Here is a 17,189-nt window from a genome sequence, read left to right as displayed (position 1 = left end):
TTTAAACATGTTTAACAATTACTTCATGTTAAGCGCTGTAGCATCTATCCAAAATGCCTACCCAATAAACCCAGGTATCAAGGATATGTGGTACAAGGAATCATCTAGGTAAAGTCCTTAAAGGCAATTCAAATTAAACACATGCATGAATGTAAGTGGTAGTAGTTCATAGGTAACAAGGGGCCTTTGGTACACTTGCCTTCCTCAAAGTCATCCTGGGAGTACTGCTGATCCTGCTAGGGGTCCTCAGTCACCTCAAATGGCTCACCCTATAATCGTGATCCAATCATCAATCAAGCATCATTCCAATCATTACATGCATACAAGATAGACCTCCATTAGAGCAGTACACCAAACAGTGAAAACATATGTTGAAAAGCTTACAGATCTATTCTACGCATTGCTATGAACACATGAGCAAAAGAATCACTCAAATCGGAATTAAAACGTGAAAATTATGCATGAAATAAGATGTAATGGCAATTCTGTAAATAAACTAACCTATTTTCGAATTAAAACAATTAAAAATCTGAATTTAAATGAAATTTGGACTGGGCATACTATTTCTGGAAACTACAGGGACTTGAAAAAATAAAAACAGGACTGAAAAATAATTATTTTGAATTACACGGGACTGCGGGTTGATTACTTGAAAAAGCGGGGGCTTTTCTGCAAAACATGCATAGTTGACTGCTGGGTTGACTCGGCTGCTGACTATGCGCCACGCGGCACTGCATGAGTGGTGCGGTTCACCACATGGCTCAGTGGACCGACTGACGCGGCCACGGTGGACTGAGATCTATAGTTCCATGGACTAGTCACTTAATGAAGAGGTAAGATCTAATCGTGGCCCTTCATCGCGAATCCGACGGTGCAGGTGGCACTGGACGAACTCCAGCGGCTACAGGGCATCATCGGTGAGCCCTCCATGGCCGGCGGTGACTGTTCTTACGGGTACAGCGTTCTAGGCCGCCATTTGAGGAACGAAGAGCACGGCGAGGCGGAGAAACTCACCGTGAGTCTGATGATGGTGGTCGCGGCGTCTGGAAGGCTCCGAAGCGAGTTGTCGATGGCTGCCACGAACTAGAGAGAGAGAGAGGGCACGGTTGAGGTTGAATCTGAGGAAAACGAGGCCAAAATCGCGAAGTGGAGGTACCTACGGCTTCGGTGGGTCGCGGTGGAACTTCTGGGCACATCAGCGTCGAGTTACGCGCTCGGGCAGAGGGATTAGCCAACGACAGTGGCTCATGGCAGCGAGCAGGGGATGGAGAAGGGCAGAGGGGGGCTCGGTCTTTATAGGCAGGCGGCTATGGCATACAAGGAAAGGGAGCGGGGCAGATTCGACGCCTTCCAAACATGGGCGTCGATGGCCTTCCATATGAGCTGCGCCATCAACGGCGGCGAGAAAAGGATAGAGGGGCGTCGGGGAAGAAAGGAAAGGGGATGGTGGCGGCTGGTGGGTGGGCCAGCGAGGCAGTGAGGGAGAAGGGCAAAGCGCATGCGTGCGCAGGCCGAGCAGGCCGTAGCAGCGCGCTGCCTAGCACGTGTGAGCGCAGGCCGAGCGGCTACGTTGGTGGGCCAGCGAAGCAGCAGCTGGGCTACCGAGTGAGTCACGCAGAGCAGGCCAAGCGAATGGGGAGCCAGCTGGGCCACGGGGGAGGAAGGAGCAGGCCGGCGTCGGGAAGGAGGCCGGGCTGGTTTGGTTGGGCTGAAAAAAGAGAAGATAAATTCTTTTCAAATCAAATCTTTTTTTTTCCAATTCTATTTTCTCCATTTCCATTTTTAAGCCAAATTCAAATAAGCTTTGAATTCGATCTCAAATCATCTAGCCCTACACTCAATCAAAAACCATATGCTTCGGCATAAATGCAACAAACAAGTTTCTAAATTTATAGTTTATTTTATTTATACAATATTTATTATTTGGCCTAAGTTAGAAATACCTAGAAAATGTATAAATAGGGCAAGAATTTAATTGCTAATTTGTAGTAGAATTTTGGGTGTTACACTAAGGTCATCACTGCCTTCATCCGAGGACTCCACCATCGCAAGCTTCGCTCCAAGTTCAACCGCAAGCCGCCCACAGGCATTGGCGAGATGATCACTACCGCCAACCAGTACGCCGATGCCGAGGAAGCCAAGGTGCGCTTCAATGAGGATGCAGGCACTCATCGCCCACCTCACCGCTATGATGACCGCCGCGACGACCGACGCCACAATGACCGCCGCTTCGACGACCACAGTTACCAACATGACAGCGGCCGAGATTGAACAGGAGGATCCAAGTCTGGCCAAAATCACCGCCACCGGTCAGACCACATCATCGCCGCAGTCAATCAACCTCGCGCCAAGTGCAACTATGACGAGCAGTACCAAAAGATCCTCAATGGTCTGTGCCCTCTTCACAAGAACGCCAAACACAAGATGAAGAACTGCCTCAGCTTGGCTAAGGAGTTTTAGGACAAAAAGTTGGAAGACGACGCCAACGATGGAGTCAGAGGCTGCCGACCACCTGGGGGCAACAACAATGCCTTCCAGGACCACAACAAGGTGATCGCCACCATCTTTGGGGGCCTCGCCTCCACCAAGAGCAGAAGAGAACGGAAGCTCACCGCACGGCGGGTGCTCTCTGTCACTATGGAAGACACCACCACCAACCCTAGTTATCACCCATGATCCGAGGTCCCCATCACCTTCAGTAGGGTTGACCAGTGGGTGGACATCCCCTATGCATGGTGTTTCCCCCTCATCCTCGATGCAATTGTCCTGTTGGGTTCATAAACCTAGGGTCCCTCAAAAATCGGCTTCCACGCCAAGGCTCGGCCCAAGCAGACAGCACATAACTCATGGGCCAGCCCAAGAGTCTAAAAACAATAGGCCAAAAGGGCGGTCCAGTCACTGACCGGAAGGTCTGGCCAAAGAGGAACAACGCCTGCTCATCGACTACTTTGGCACACCTCTCCGACCGGAGCACTCGCTTCGGACTCCAGCCACCTCTAGACGGACTCTTCGATCGGAAGGCCTAGCCCAAGCACTACTTCCGACTCCGACCCCACATCTCCGATCAGGGTTCACAGGAACCCTGCTCACTGCTCTTCTCTGACTGGCGCGACCAGAGCCGACTGGGGCCATCTTGGTGATGCCCACTCGGAAAGGACTAGGGGATGAACAGAGAAATCAGGCTAGGGCACACATGTCAAACCATAATACCAGGGACCATACCCTGTATGCCTATAGGAATAGTACTCTGCAACTGCCCTAACACAAACAATAATGTAGGCACTGACATTTCCCTCTACAATATTGTAGGTGCCATTAACTCCCATACGATAAGGCCCCCACATGCCTCTGGGCATCGATAGTGTTGTGGGCACTGGGATTTATCATACTAGGTGAACGTGGTGAAACTCCTCACATGCCCCTAGGCATCAAATAGTATTTGCAGGTATCGACATCTACCATTCCTGAAGAAGGCAACACAACCTCCCACATGCATCTAACATTCTACAGTGACATCAATAGTGTTGTGGGCGCCTACCATTATCTTGTACCCGTCGGCATGGGCAACAAAGCTTAGTAGCATATGTACCCTCACCCTCTCACTTGTAAAGCCATCCCCTTTATCTATAAAAGGGGATGCGCTCCCTCCAACGAAGGAGAGCTCCTTTTAGATTCATTAGATTGACCAAGTTCACTAGTCCACAACCATAGAACCGCCAGGTTCGAACCTCAAGCACATGCTTGAACACCTAGCTCATAGCAGAGCTCCTGTCGCTCTCGGCCCTTCCGACCGGACCTCTCATACACCCCATCTTTCTCCCTCTCGTTTGTAACCCCACTGCAAACTTTGAACACTTAGCTTAGGAATAAAGTCACCGGTCGACTCAAACTAGATGTAGGGCACGTTGCCTGAACTAGTATAAACCCTATATCATTGAGTGCTAGGCCACCTCTGATCACAACGTATGACAAAACTACAAATATTCACAGTTGGCACCGTCCGTGGGGAAGACATTGTACGTTCAACACTTTTTGGTCATCGGATGGCCCACTTTTCTACCACCCTTGTCGTGGCGGGCTCGGGCGATACTATTCACTTTGGCTCACTGGAGTTTCCCGCACTCTCACTGGCTGGGATGCGGGCTCCACCCATCTTCAAGCCATCCCCAGCCTTCCTCTTCAAAAGCCTGGACTTCGTCGCCGACCGGCTCGGCGTACTACACCTCTACGAGGAGGCTCACATCCCAGCACCTATTGGAGGGGCGCCCTCCATCAACTCTGAGATGCACAACTTTGATGACGTGGCATCTATGCTTCTTTCCAAGCAAACTCTCTACTCAAACCCCACTGTAAGTAATATGCGTACTATTATTTGCTCTTTATTTACTATCTCCCATCGATCACCCGGAGGGACTATATTGCCCATGCCACAAACACCGTATGATCGGTTCCCCTATGGCCTCACATCCTCCATGGATGCGTACGCTCGGGGGCTCCGAAGGATGCTGGCGCCATCCCCCCTCACATCCGAATTTGTGGGAATGGCCGGCTATGCTCCTGCCATTTCCCATGAACTCCCGGATGATGAGGACGAGAGCGACGGCTCCAGCATTGGCGATGTGGCACTCCACCACTGTTCATCCTAGGAGTGTGCTATGGCGGACGCTCCAGGACAGCCGCCGGTGGTTGTGGAGTCTACGCAAACTCACACCCCTTCGGACCCGTGTGTGGGGGCCCTCGTGTCTACGCAAGCGCACGCTGAGGAATTACAACAACGGCGGCAGAACCAGCCATCGCTTGTGCTAGTGCAGTCGGTACAGCACGTTACGCCCCATGCACATGGCCTAGTGAGTGGCACCTGGGGTCATGGCCGTCAGGTCCAACATGACATCATGAACGAGGGGAACGACCTCCCACAATTTGCCTAGGCTGGCCAGAACATCGCTATTGCGGCAATGCTTCTGCACTGTGCTCTTAAGCCCGTCAACCCCTAGGAGCGGGCTGTCTACCAGAACCTCTGGGTTCTAGTAGAAGCCACCACCATCCAACAGGTGGAAAGGTCCACGTCGCGACTCCGACCCGTGCCCTCTCTCCCCACCGGGGGAATAGGGACACGCCAGACGGATCCCTCCATTCGCTCACCGCTACAGCCATCAGGCGCGGCTCAAGGGGCAGTAGTCACGCCATGGTCCGACCTAGCGCCTACTCCACACTGATCGCCAGTACATGAGTGGCCCGATCTACACTAGGACGCTCATAGCATCGTCAGCAACTGACATCGGGCCCAACACGATAATGATGTCCACCGTACGATAGCAGGCGACACGGATCCTGGCTGAACCATCAAGGGGAGTGATGAAACACGCCCTAGGCACGGTCGCTGGCTAGAGGACCGGAGCCCCAGCCCTGAGGGCCTAAGGCCACGGGCCTTTAGTCGGCGTATCTAGAGAGAACCATTCCTGTAGCATTTTCGACCACCCGCCAACATCACCAAATACATCGGGGAGACAAACCCAGGCATTTGGCTCGAAGACTTTCAGCTCGCCTGTCGGGCCGAAGAGTGGACGATGACTATTTCATCATTCAGTATCTTCCCATTTGCGGGGGGGGGGGGGGGAACATGTTTGGGCATGGCTTGAATTCCTTTTGTACGACAACATCCGTGACTGGGTGGACCTCAGGAGGGTCTTCGCTAGGAATTTCTAGGGGACGTATGTCCACCCTGGAAACTCCTAGGTCCTCAAGAGCTATCAGCGGGAGCCCAGCGAGTCCCTATGGGATTACATCCATAGGTTCTCCCAATGATGCAACTCCCTCCCTGATGTCGTTGACATAGACATCATCAGCGCATTCCTCTCCAGGACGAACTACGAGTCCCTGATCCACAAGCTTGGCTACCTGAAACCCTGTACCACCCGTGACCTACTTGATGTCGCCACCAACCATGCCTCTAGCGAGGAGGTGGTCAGGGCGGTCTTTAGTGGAGGTCAGGACAAAGGCAAGGCCAAGCACGTGGACCCAGACGAGGGCCCCTCCACATAGAGGGGCAAGAAGTACAAAAAGGATAGGCGCCGATCGGACAACACCACGATGGTCGCCACGGCTGATCGCACGGGCAAGCAGCCCCAACAGGGGCTGCCTGACCACTTCAACAAACTCATGGACAATCTATGCACCAACCACGCCTACCTCGTCAAACATCTCTACAAGGACTGCGAGCTCCTCAAACATTTCCTCCGACAAGCCGGTGGGCCAAAGGAGGGAGATGGCAAAGAGGCAGCAGCCAAGAAGGGAGGCGCAACAGGCAAGGACGAGGATGGTTTCCCCAATGCTAATGAATGCATCATGATCTTTGGTGGATCCGACACCATCTGGTCCAAGAGATAGCAAAAGGTTCACTATAGAGAGGCATGTGCCGCCGAGATGGCCATCCCCTCCTTCCTCAACTGGTCAGAATCTCCGATCACCTTCGATCAAAGGGACCATCCCTCCCACATCACAAGACTAGGACGCTACCTGCTCATCGTCGACCCCATCGTTCGCAAGAAGCGCCTTACGAAGCTGCTAATGGATGGAGACAGCAGCCTCAACATCTTATACATCGACACCCTCGATGCCATGCACATCCCCCGATCGAAGCTCTGCCTGGCGGGCTCCCCTTCCATGGGGTAATCCCGGGAGTGCAGGCATACCCACTCGGACAGATCGATCTACCCATCACGTTCAGTAGTCGGGCCAATTTCTGCTTGGAGGTCCTCACCTTTGAGGTGGTGGACTTTCTAGTGTCCTACCACGCCATCTTAGGGTGGCCATGCTATGCAAGATTCATGGCAATCCCCAACTACACCTACCTCAAGCTAAAGATGCTGGGACCAAACAGCGTCATCACCATGAGTAGCGCCTTTTCGCATGCCTTCGCGTGTGACCGTGAGCACTATGAGCTCACCACTGCGGTCGTCAACTCGTCTGAGCTCCCATGGCTTGAGGAATCGTCGGCCCTGGTAGTCCCAGATTGCAACAAACCAACTTCTTCAATGACCTTCCATCTGCTCAAAGAAACTAAGGCGGTGGGAATCGACCCCACCAACCCAACCAAGATGGTTCGGATTGGGACCTAGCTCTTGGCCAAATAGGAATGCGAGCTCGTTGACTTCCTACACAACAATCACGATGTCTTCACATGGCAGCCTTCTGACATGCCAGGGATACCATGGGAGGTCGCCGAGCATGCACTATGCCTTATCCTAGGCTCAAAGCCCAGCAAGCAGCGCCTGCGTTGCTTCAACGACGAGAGGCGTAGGGCCATAGGCGAAGAGATTGCCAAACTCCTGGCAGCCAGATTCATCAGAGAGGTATTCCACTCCGACTGGCTCACGAATCCCGTTCTTGTCAAAAAGAAGACCAGGAAGTGGAGAATGTGCGTTGATTATACTGGACTCAACAAAGCGTGTCCAAAGGATCACTTTCCTTTGCCGCGCATGGACCAGATAGTCGACTCCACCTTGGGTTGTGAGATCCTCTCCTTTCTAGATGCCTACTCAGGCTATCACCAGATCACGATGAAAGAATCCGATCAGCTCACAACCTCGATCATCACCCCATATGGTTCATACTGCAATGTGACTATGCCTTTTGGCCTGAAGAACACTGGCGCCACCTACCAAAGGTGCATGCAGTAATGCTTCACCGACCAAATTGACCCGCTCGACTAGCCTGATCAAGCTTAGCAGCCAAAACCAACAATCGTCGTCTATGTTGATGACATAGTGATCAAAACAGTTCAAGCTTGTGACCTGATCACAAACTTGGACATGACATTCGCGAACCTCCAAAGGTTCAACATCAAGCTGAACCCCGAAAAATGTGTTTTCGGGGTTCCGAAGGGGAAGCTGCTTGGATACATCATGTTCGAGCGTGGCATCGAGGCCAACCCCATAAAGATCACGGCCATCTCCAACATGGGTCCCATACGTAATGTCAAGGGCGTACAAAGGCTCACTGGTTGTCTGGCTGCCCTGAGCCGCTTCATCTCCTTGCTCGGTGAATGGGGGATGCCACTCTACAAGCTCCTCAAAAGGACGGATGCCTTCATATAGATTGAGGAAGCCTAGCAGGCTCTTGAAAGCCTCAAAACATCCCTAACATTAGCCCCAATCCTTGTTGCTCCTGAACAGGGAGAGCCCCTCCTCCTTTACATCATGGCAAGCAACCATGTGGTGAGTGCCGCCCTGGTCGTCGAAAGGGAGGAGCCAGGACACTAGCTCAAGGTACAACGACCCATATACTTCGTCAAAGAGGTACTTACCGACCCCAAGGTCCGGTACCTCTAGGTGCAGAAACTCCTATACGCCATGCTAATGGCGACCAGGAAGCTCCTACACTACTTCACCGACCATGAAGTTGCGGTCATCACTTCATACCCACTCGGAGACATCATCTGCAACCACGACACTATGGGACAAATCTCCAAGTGGGCACTCAAACTCATGGGCCATGACATCAGATATACCCCCCACACCGCTATTAAGTCTTAGGCTCTCGCAAATTTTGTCGCCGAATGGACAGAGGTCCAGCTACCGACCCTAGACGTTACCCATGAGTACTAGACAATGTACTTCGATGGGTCCGTAATGGCACCTAGCACGGGGGCTGGAGTAGTTCTAATCTCCCCAGATGGGAGTAGGCTCCGCTACGCCATCTGCCTCCACTTTTTAGCTTCAAACAACACCATGGAATACGAGGCCCTTATCAATGGACTACACATCGCCATTAAGCTCGGTGCTACGCGACTCTACATTTGCAGTGACTCAGAACTAGTCGTTGATTAGGTCATGAAGGAGTCCTCTTGCAAAAGCCCCCTCATGACAGCATACTGCTAAGAGGTGCGCAAGCTCGAGGACAAATTCTAGGGAATCTAACTGCATCACATCCCTCGAAGGGACAACGATGCTGTCGATTTCCTTGCAAAACTGGCCACCAGGCGGGATCCATCCCCGAGCAGGGTCTTCATCAACGATGTCCACAAGCCATCCGCTCGCATCTTAGAAAGTCCAATCCAGACACACCCCGATACCCAGCCGGTGCTTGGGGGCTCCGACCCCAATGCCAAGCCAGTGCTCGGGGGCTCTGATCCAAGTACCTCTATGACGATGTCACCCGTGAACATCACCGTATTGGCACTCGATCAAACCGACTGGCGAGTGCCGCTACTCGCCTGCCTCCTCGATGAGGTTCTCCCACCCGAAAGGACTAAAGCCCAACGGATCGCTCGATGCGCCAAGACTTTCATCGCGCTTGGTGACGAGCTCTACAAACAGAGTCCATCAGGGGTACTTATGAAGTGTATCCCCACCAACCAAGGGAGGCAGCTCCTCCTCGAGGTCCATGCTAGGATTTGCAAGCATCATGCGACCCCAAGGTCACTGGTCAGAAAAGCCTTCCACCAAGGTTTTTACTGGCCCACCACGCTACGAGATGCAGAGTAGGCCGTCTACAGGTGTGAAGTAATGGAGACGGGGATCCCGATCTCCATTAAGTGGTAATCAGAGCTAAGGTATACCGTCAGGTTCACTTTTATTCCCTAGTTTGAGAGTTTCGCATTCGTCCTATAGTCCAGTGCCATACTTTTATTTCCTATCCTAGAACCTTCCGCGCCATAGCCTTTGCATATTTCAGTTTCAGATTTTGTTGTTGAGTTTGTGTCCTAGGTCAAAGTCTTGTTGCTGGTTTAGATTGTGTTATTTTCTAGTTTGTGTTGATCCCTCCACCCGCCGCTATTCTGTATCACCATCGGTTTGCATCTTGTCTTAATGGAGACGGGGATCCCGATCTTCCGTCAGGTGATGGTAACTATCGTTGTGGCGGAGAATGACACACCGATCCGGCTTCAGATCGAAAGATCGAACCCTGCAATCTTAGCACCACAGCTCCTCTAGTTATCAACCGAGTCACGGACTAGATTGACCTCGCCAAGAAGGCTAATCCCTGCCTGCGCAATGAAGAACACAAGCAAGAACAAGAAAGATCGCAACCAAATTGCAGATGTATGATTAATCTCACGAGTTGGGGTCTCACAAACCGAAGAATGGCGAAACAGTTTCTTGACAGAATAATCTAAGCAAAACCCCAAACCCTAAAGTAGGTGGTGGCTACTGATTATATAGCCTAAGGGACGTCCAAGGATCCCTCTTCACATCCTAAAGGTGTCCCAACACGTTACAAGGCCCAACGGCCCAAAAGAAGGTGTCGCAGCACCCTGATAGATTCTAGACGCTGACTTGTTTTGACGATTCCCGTTGATTCCGAAGAGCTTTTGATGTGAAACCACTTGGATTGACTTCCTTATCAAATTATCTTTCCATCCATATGTGGATCATCGAAAATGGAGTTCGGATGCGTCCTGGGCATCCGTTTTATTGCAGACTGGTCCTGATGGCCGAGGCAGACTCGAACTCGGATTGGACTAGGCCTCTGGCTTGGCTTAGACGTCCTTGCTGGCCTCCTAAGGTGGTGGCCAAGGAGGAGGACGTCTAATGCCATCTCGTAGGTGTTCTCCATCTTCTTGGGGCGTGCTCCAACTTGGGCCTGGGTCCCAAGGATGTCTAACAAGCCCATGACGATAGTGTAGCTCCCGCCAGAAATAGCGACAGAATATATTGATGATTTAGAGGCCTTGTTGACGTGATATTGAGATGGAACCAGATCTATTTGAAATCTTATCAAACAAGCTTTCCATCAAGTGCTCATTGACCTCGATCGCACTCCGGATGGATGAGTTATGGCCTTCCCAATGAGGCACTGTCGGGCTGCCGACGAACCGAAAGTTCAACTTTGATGAACTTCCATTATGAAACACATTTGAACCTACAATCAAATAGTGACATGTACATGTGGAACCAAGTGAATTATAACCAAAGCCACTATGCAAATGTAGGAACGAGCGCACCTTATAATCATTGTTTGTATCCGAAGGTGCCATGTCCTCATCATGAAGGATGCTAGTTCTATGCTCGACAAACCCATTTGCCAACACAAGAGCTCCAAACCATCCCCATCACCTGGCCATTCATGGTCTAGGGCCTCAACATGGTAGGACCCCTCAAAAAGGGCCTAGGCGGTTTCACTCACCTACTTGTAGCAGTCGACAAATTCACCAAGTGGATAGAGGCCAAGCCCATCACCAACATCTGCTCGGAGGAGGTAGTCAAATTCTTCCTCGACATCATCTATCGGTTCGGTGTTCCTAACTGTATGATCACTAACCATGGGACTAACTTCACCAGAAAAAAGTTCCTAGACTTCAGTGATGGATACGACATCAAGATCAACTGGGCTTTGGTTGGACATCCACGAACTAATGGTCAGGTCGAACGTGCCAATGTCATGGTCCTCCAAGGACTTAAGTCACGCATCTTCGACCGACTCAACAAGTACGCCGAGCGATAGGTTGCAGAGGTCCCATTGATCCTCTAGAGCCTAAGAATGACCCAAACCGATCCATGGGATTCACACCCTTCTTCCTAGCCTACGGAGCTGAGGCAGTATTGCCCTCTGACCTCGACCATGGCGCACCAAGAGTGAAGGCTTTCGACCATGACCGAGCCATGGAGGCTCAACAAGACACAGTCGACCTGCTCAAAGAGGCCCGTGAGGCGACCGTCATCCACTCTGCTCACTACCAACAAACCCTCTGCAGGTACCATGAAAGGAAGATCAGAGGGAGGATACTCAAAGTCGGTGATCTTGTACTCCGGAGGACCCAATCGACGAAGGAAAAACACAAGCTCTCTCCACCATGGGAAGGGCCCTATACGGTGACCGAAGTAATCTGACCGGGCGCCTACTGACTAGAGGACAACAATGGCAATGTTCTCACCAACACTTGGAACATTGAACATCTACGTCGTTTTCCCCTAAATTTGGTCTAACCACTTTTTAGTTAACACATGCTCTTGTAAGAGTGCCCCAGCCCAATCACTTTCAGCCCGGGTCGCTCAGGGGCTCCATAAGGGTACAATATTGAATATTACCCCCTTTGTTTTTACTATCACATGATAAACAACTTTGTCCCCGAACGGAAGCACATTCCATTCCTTGGATTGCCCTACATGACTCTGTTCTTACTCCCAACTGAACGCACCCCACCACGACCTACGATTACAAGCGGTCGAGCCCCATGGGTCATGCCCAGGCTCTTAACAGCTATAGCCTACGGAACTAACGGGTAGGTGAGTGAGAGAAAAGTATAAAAATGAAAGTTATGCTAGGATAAAAACAAGGAATGGATATCATGGTTCTGTCACAAAAACAGTACCAATGTATTCATTGATACAAAAAACTATTCACACAGGGACTCACCCACAAACTCAAACTATTACATTTTTTACTACTACAAATACTACTGCGTTCGCTCGATGACTTTGCCTGAATGCCAAAGGAGACACCACGGCACACGACGCTGGACATAACAACAACCGCTAGTGCCCCACCTAGTTCCGCTCCCTTGACTTCAGCGAGCGCAACGGGTACCACAAGGGACCCACTCAGTTCTCCTCCCTCGGCTTCGGCAAGTGCAACGGGTACCTCAAGGGCGTCGTACCCATAGATGCTTAGTAGAAGAGCATGGAGCTCCTGACCTTCTCATGCAGTCGAGGCAGCTCCTGGGTAGGGGCACTGCTACCGAGGTATGGCTGCCGTGGCTAGAAGAGATCTCATCAAACTTTATGAACTGGCCAACCTAAGCAGCTGTAGGCACGAGACCCTCCACCAGCACGATCTTGAGCAACTTCCCCTCCGACAAAACTCGCTCAGTGAAGATCCATAGGAGAAAATCCACACACGACTCCACCCCAAAGAAGGCCTCACAGATTAATCCAGCACCGCCCATGGTAGTCTCTAGTTCAACATCATGCTCTGGATTCACGAAAGGATCTATAAGTCCCCCCTCGCTCACCCCCTCTCTCACTTAGGAACCACCGCAACATACATGCACTCTTGGTGAGAAAGAAGGAGGAGGAGAGGCAAAAGTTGGAAAATAGGCAAAGGACTACAACGGAGAGCCCTCTCCCTCCCCCTATTTAAGGAAGAAACCCGGTAGCCGAAGAAGGGCAAAAGATCAGAGCACAACACTCTCCCCCTTCCCCCATTCAATACAGATGGGAAACGATGGGACACGCCCTGACCGAAGGGACGCGCACTGACCGACGGAATGACGCTGGGTCAGATGGAACACCGCCTGGCAAGATGAAATGTGGCCTAGGTATGGCCCACCACTATCGCATGACTAGGCATGAAAACTGAAATGTCACCACACGTAGGCAGCTTTCTGCATCCCCAGGCGGGACTTGGAAAAACCCAAAATGGGATCTCCGCTGGGAGAGACCATCGGGCTTCCCAAGTTGATCGAACGGCTCAGAAAGACACACTGAGACACAGGTAGGAAGTGAAGGGCTGCCCCATGTAGGCCATGCCAACTCTATCACGAATGATGAGCACGTGTCCCAGTCGGACATTTCCGACTGAAGCTCTCTGAACCTCATCACTCAAATCATCAAGGCGAACACTACCAACCCCCTCTATTTCCTTATAATCATATCATACATCCATACACACATTCATTCCATACGCCTGTGCCTCCTGGATGATTTGGGCCCTAAACTGCCTGGGGGCTCGGGAACTAAGCATTGCACGTGCAGCGAAATGCATCAGAACGCTCTGTATTGCGTCACGAAGCGGCGATTGCCTCATTCAACATGAGCAACCAACAGAGCCAGGGGAGAAAAATGTAGATGAGCCCCGTGCAGCCCTCACCCAGTCTAGCAGACCGGGTTATCTCAACCTTCTCATTCAATCCTGAACCTCTCACCAAGCACATAGAATCTCCATCGAGGGGAGGCCGTTAGGCCACCCGGGTCGGTCTCCAGAACAACCCAGGCATGTGCCGGGTTGTAGGTAAAGGAGCAGTGGAATGTCATAAGAGGGCTATGCCAACCCCGTCATGAATGACAGACCTAGATTCCACTCGATCATACCCATTAGCAAACTCACCGAGTGCATCACTCGAGCCTGAGCGATCAGGGCAAGCGATAAAACCCAGCCCCTCTTGTTGTGAGGAACCGAGGATGGGGTAATGCACACAACTCACACCAACCCCTACTAAGGCCCAATAGGGCTCAGGGGCTCAAGACACAAAAAGCCTAGGTCTATGACCCTGAACTCGCCCCTTCTGACTGCACTCCAAACACCTAGGTCTATGACCCCGATCTTGCCCCATCTGGCTACGCTCCGACAGCGCTCCAAACACCCGTGTCTGCGACCCCAATCTCGGCCCATCTAGCTATGCTTCTGACTGCGCTCCAAACACTCGGGTCTACAACCCCGATCTTGCCCCATCTGGCTGCGCTTCTGACTGCGCTCCAAACACCTAGGTCTATGACCCTTATCTCACCGCATCCGGCTATGCTTCCAACTGTGCTCCAAAGCACTTAGGTCCCCGACCCTGATCTCGCCCCATGACTTCGACTCACCCGATCCCACGACGCGCATCGATGCTAGGATCAGTGAGCTCTATCTCGTCCAAATTAACTCCCTCGCTCAATCCCACGACACACATCGACACTAGGATCAGTGAGCTCTGTCACGTCCAAACTAACTCCCTCACCTGATCCCACGACACGCATCGACGCCAGGATCAATGAAGTTCTATCTCAATCCAATCCCAGCGCCTAACCGCCTCGGCTGCACAACGACTCCTTGGTTGATAAAACTCTGTCTCAAACTAAGAACATGCACACGCGCCCGCTAAATGAACATCCCCTAGACGGTTATACCCGAACCGCCTAGGGGCTCGGGGGCTACACCCACGGGTGCGCTCGCGTGCACCCGCCGACAAAATGGAAAACTTCCCCCACTGACAACATAGAAAAACCCCCAGATGGTTCTGCCCAAACTGCCCGAGGGCTCGGGGGCTACACCCACGGGTGCGCTTGTGCACACCCGTCGGCAAGACAAAACCCCCCAGACGATTCTGCCCGAATCACCTGGGGGCTCGAGGGCTCCTGTTAGGTTCATAAACCCGGTGTCCCTCGAGGACTGGCTTCCACACCAAGGCTCGACCCAAGCAGACAACATGTAACTCATGGGCCGGCCCAAGAGTCTAAAAACAATAGGCCGAAAGGGTAGTCCAATCACAGACCGGAAGGCCTGGCTGAAGAGGAACAGCGCTCGCTTGTCGACTACTTCGGCCCACCTCTCCGACCGAAGCGCTCGCTTAGGACTCCAGCCACCTCTGGATGGCCTCTCTAATCGGAAGGCCTGGCCTAAGCACTACTTCTGACTCCAACCCTGCATCTCCAACCAGGGTTCGCAGGAACCCTGCTCATCGCTCTTCTCCTACTGGCATGACCAGAGCCGACTAGGGCCATCCAACAGGGGACGCCCGCTTAGAAAGGACCAGGGGACAAATAGAGAAAGCAGGCTAGGGCGCATAAGTCAAACAATGATACCAGGGACCATACCCTATACACCTGTAGGAACAATACTCTACAACTGCCCTGACATAAACAGTATTGTAGGCATCGACATTTCCCTCTATAGTATTGTGGGCGCCATTAACTCCCATACGGTTAGGCCCCCACATGCCTCTAGACATCGATAGTGTTGTGGGCATCGGGATTTACCGTACTAGGTAAACATGGTGAAACTCCTCACATGCCCCTAGGCATCAAACAGTATTTGTAGGTACCGACATCTACCATTCCTGAAGAAGGCAACGCAACCTCCCACATGCATTTGACATTCTACAGTGACATGAATAGTATTGTGGGCGCCTACCATTATCTTGTACCCACCAGCATGGGCAACAAAGCTTAGCAGCATATGTACCCTCACCCTCTCACTTGTAAAGCCATCCCCTTTATCTATAAAAGGGGATGCACTCCCTCCAACGAAGGAGAGCTCCTTTTAGATTCATTAGATCGACCAAGTTCACTAGTCCACAACCATAGAACCACTAGGTTTGAACCTCAAGCACACACTTGAACACCTACCTCATAGCAGAGCTCCTATCGCTCTTGGCCCTTCTGACCGGAGCCTGACCAGACCTCTCGTACACCCCATCTTTCTTCCTCTCATTTGTAACCCCACTGCAGACTTCGAGCACCTAGGCTCAGGAATAAAGTCACTGACTGACTCAAACTAGACGTAGGGCATGTTGCCAAACTAGTATAAACCCTGTGTCATTGAGTGCTAGGCCACCTTCGATCACAATGTATGGCAAAACTACAAATATTCACTAGTTGGTCACTTTCTACACCGACACGTCCAGAAGGTGCTTTTCAGAAAGGTGCTTGTTTATGGTGGGAGCGCTCTGAATCTCCTCTTCACCAGAGCCCTAATGGAGCTAGGCCTCGGGCTATCAGATCTCACACCCTCTGACTCCTCCTTTTGGGGTGTGGTACCCGGTAGGGCCTCCAAACCTCTTGGAGAGATCACCCTGCCAGTATAGTTCGGCACGGCAACCAACTACCGCCTTGAGCACATCAACTTCTACATCGTTGACTTCAATACCACCTACCATGCCATACTTGGTCGGCCAGCGCTAGCCAAGTTCATGGCTATACCGCACTATGCATATCTGGTGCTGAAGATGTCTTCGCCTGCAAGAGTTCTGGCCCTGCAGTCCAACCTCTCCATCGCCTATGCCTGCGAGACAGAGAGTCTCGCTCTCACCAAAGCCACCAACCTCTCCATCCAGATGGCCAGTGTGGTCACCGAAGCCAAGATGTTGCTCACCAATGACATAGAGATCCCAGAGTTGGAGCCTCCTCGTGCCTCCACCAAGTCCAAGGAAATAAAGGAGGTCGGCCTCGACGACCCCTCCAAGACCATGAAGATTGGGGCTCACCTTGACCCCAAATAGGAAAGCGCATTTATCTCCTTCATACGTGCCAATGCTGATGTGTTTGCTTGGAAACCTGTAGACATGCCAAGGGTACCACAGGAGAAGATCGAGCACTCCTCGAATGTCTCGCCGACCGCCAAACCAATCAAGCAGAAACTCCACCGATTCACGCTAGACAAGAAGGAGGCTGTTAGGGTAGAAATAAAATGGCTCTTAGCTGTCGGATTTATAAAAGAAGTGTATCATCCTGAGTGGTTAGCAAACCCTATTCTCATTCAAAAAAGAATAA

At 51.7% G+C, this 17,189-nt stretch overlaps 1 protein-coding gene across 1 annotated transcript; it reads left to right on the top strand.

Annotated features, from left to right (window-relative positions):
- The first annotated feature begins 16,609 nt into the window (after window positions 1–16,609).
- Window positions 16,610–16,918, top strand: LOC136510680 (uncharacterized). The gene has a single exon (XM_066505052.1). The coding sequence runs from the start codon at window positions 16,610–16,612 to the stop codon at window positions 16,916–16,918; it is 309 nt and encodes a 102-aa protein (XP_066361149.1).
- The last annotated feature ends 271 nt before the right edge of the window (window positions 16,919–17,189 follow it).

This window comes from Miscanthus floridulus, chromosome 16 (assembly GCF_019320115.1).
Source record: "Miscanthus floridulus cultivar M001 chromosome 16, ASM1932011v1, whole genome shotgun sequence".
Lineage (NCBI taxonomy): Eukaryota > Viridiplantae > Streptophyta > Magnoliopsida > Poales > Poaceae > Miscanthus > Miscanthus floridulus.
Note: the sequence above shows the minus strand (reverse complement) of the source record. Positions and strands in the feature narration are given on the sequence as shown.

Bases quoted from the DNA above. Each gene is read 5' to 3' on its own strand.
- LOC136510680 (XM_066505052.1), top strand. From the start codon at position 16,610: ATGGCTATACCGCACTATGCATATCTGGTGCTGAAGATGTCTTCGCCT.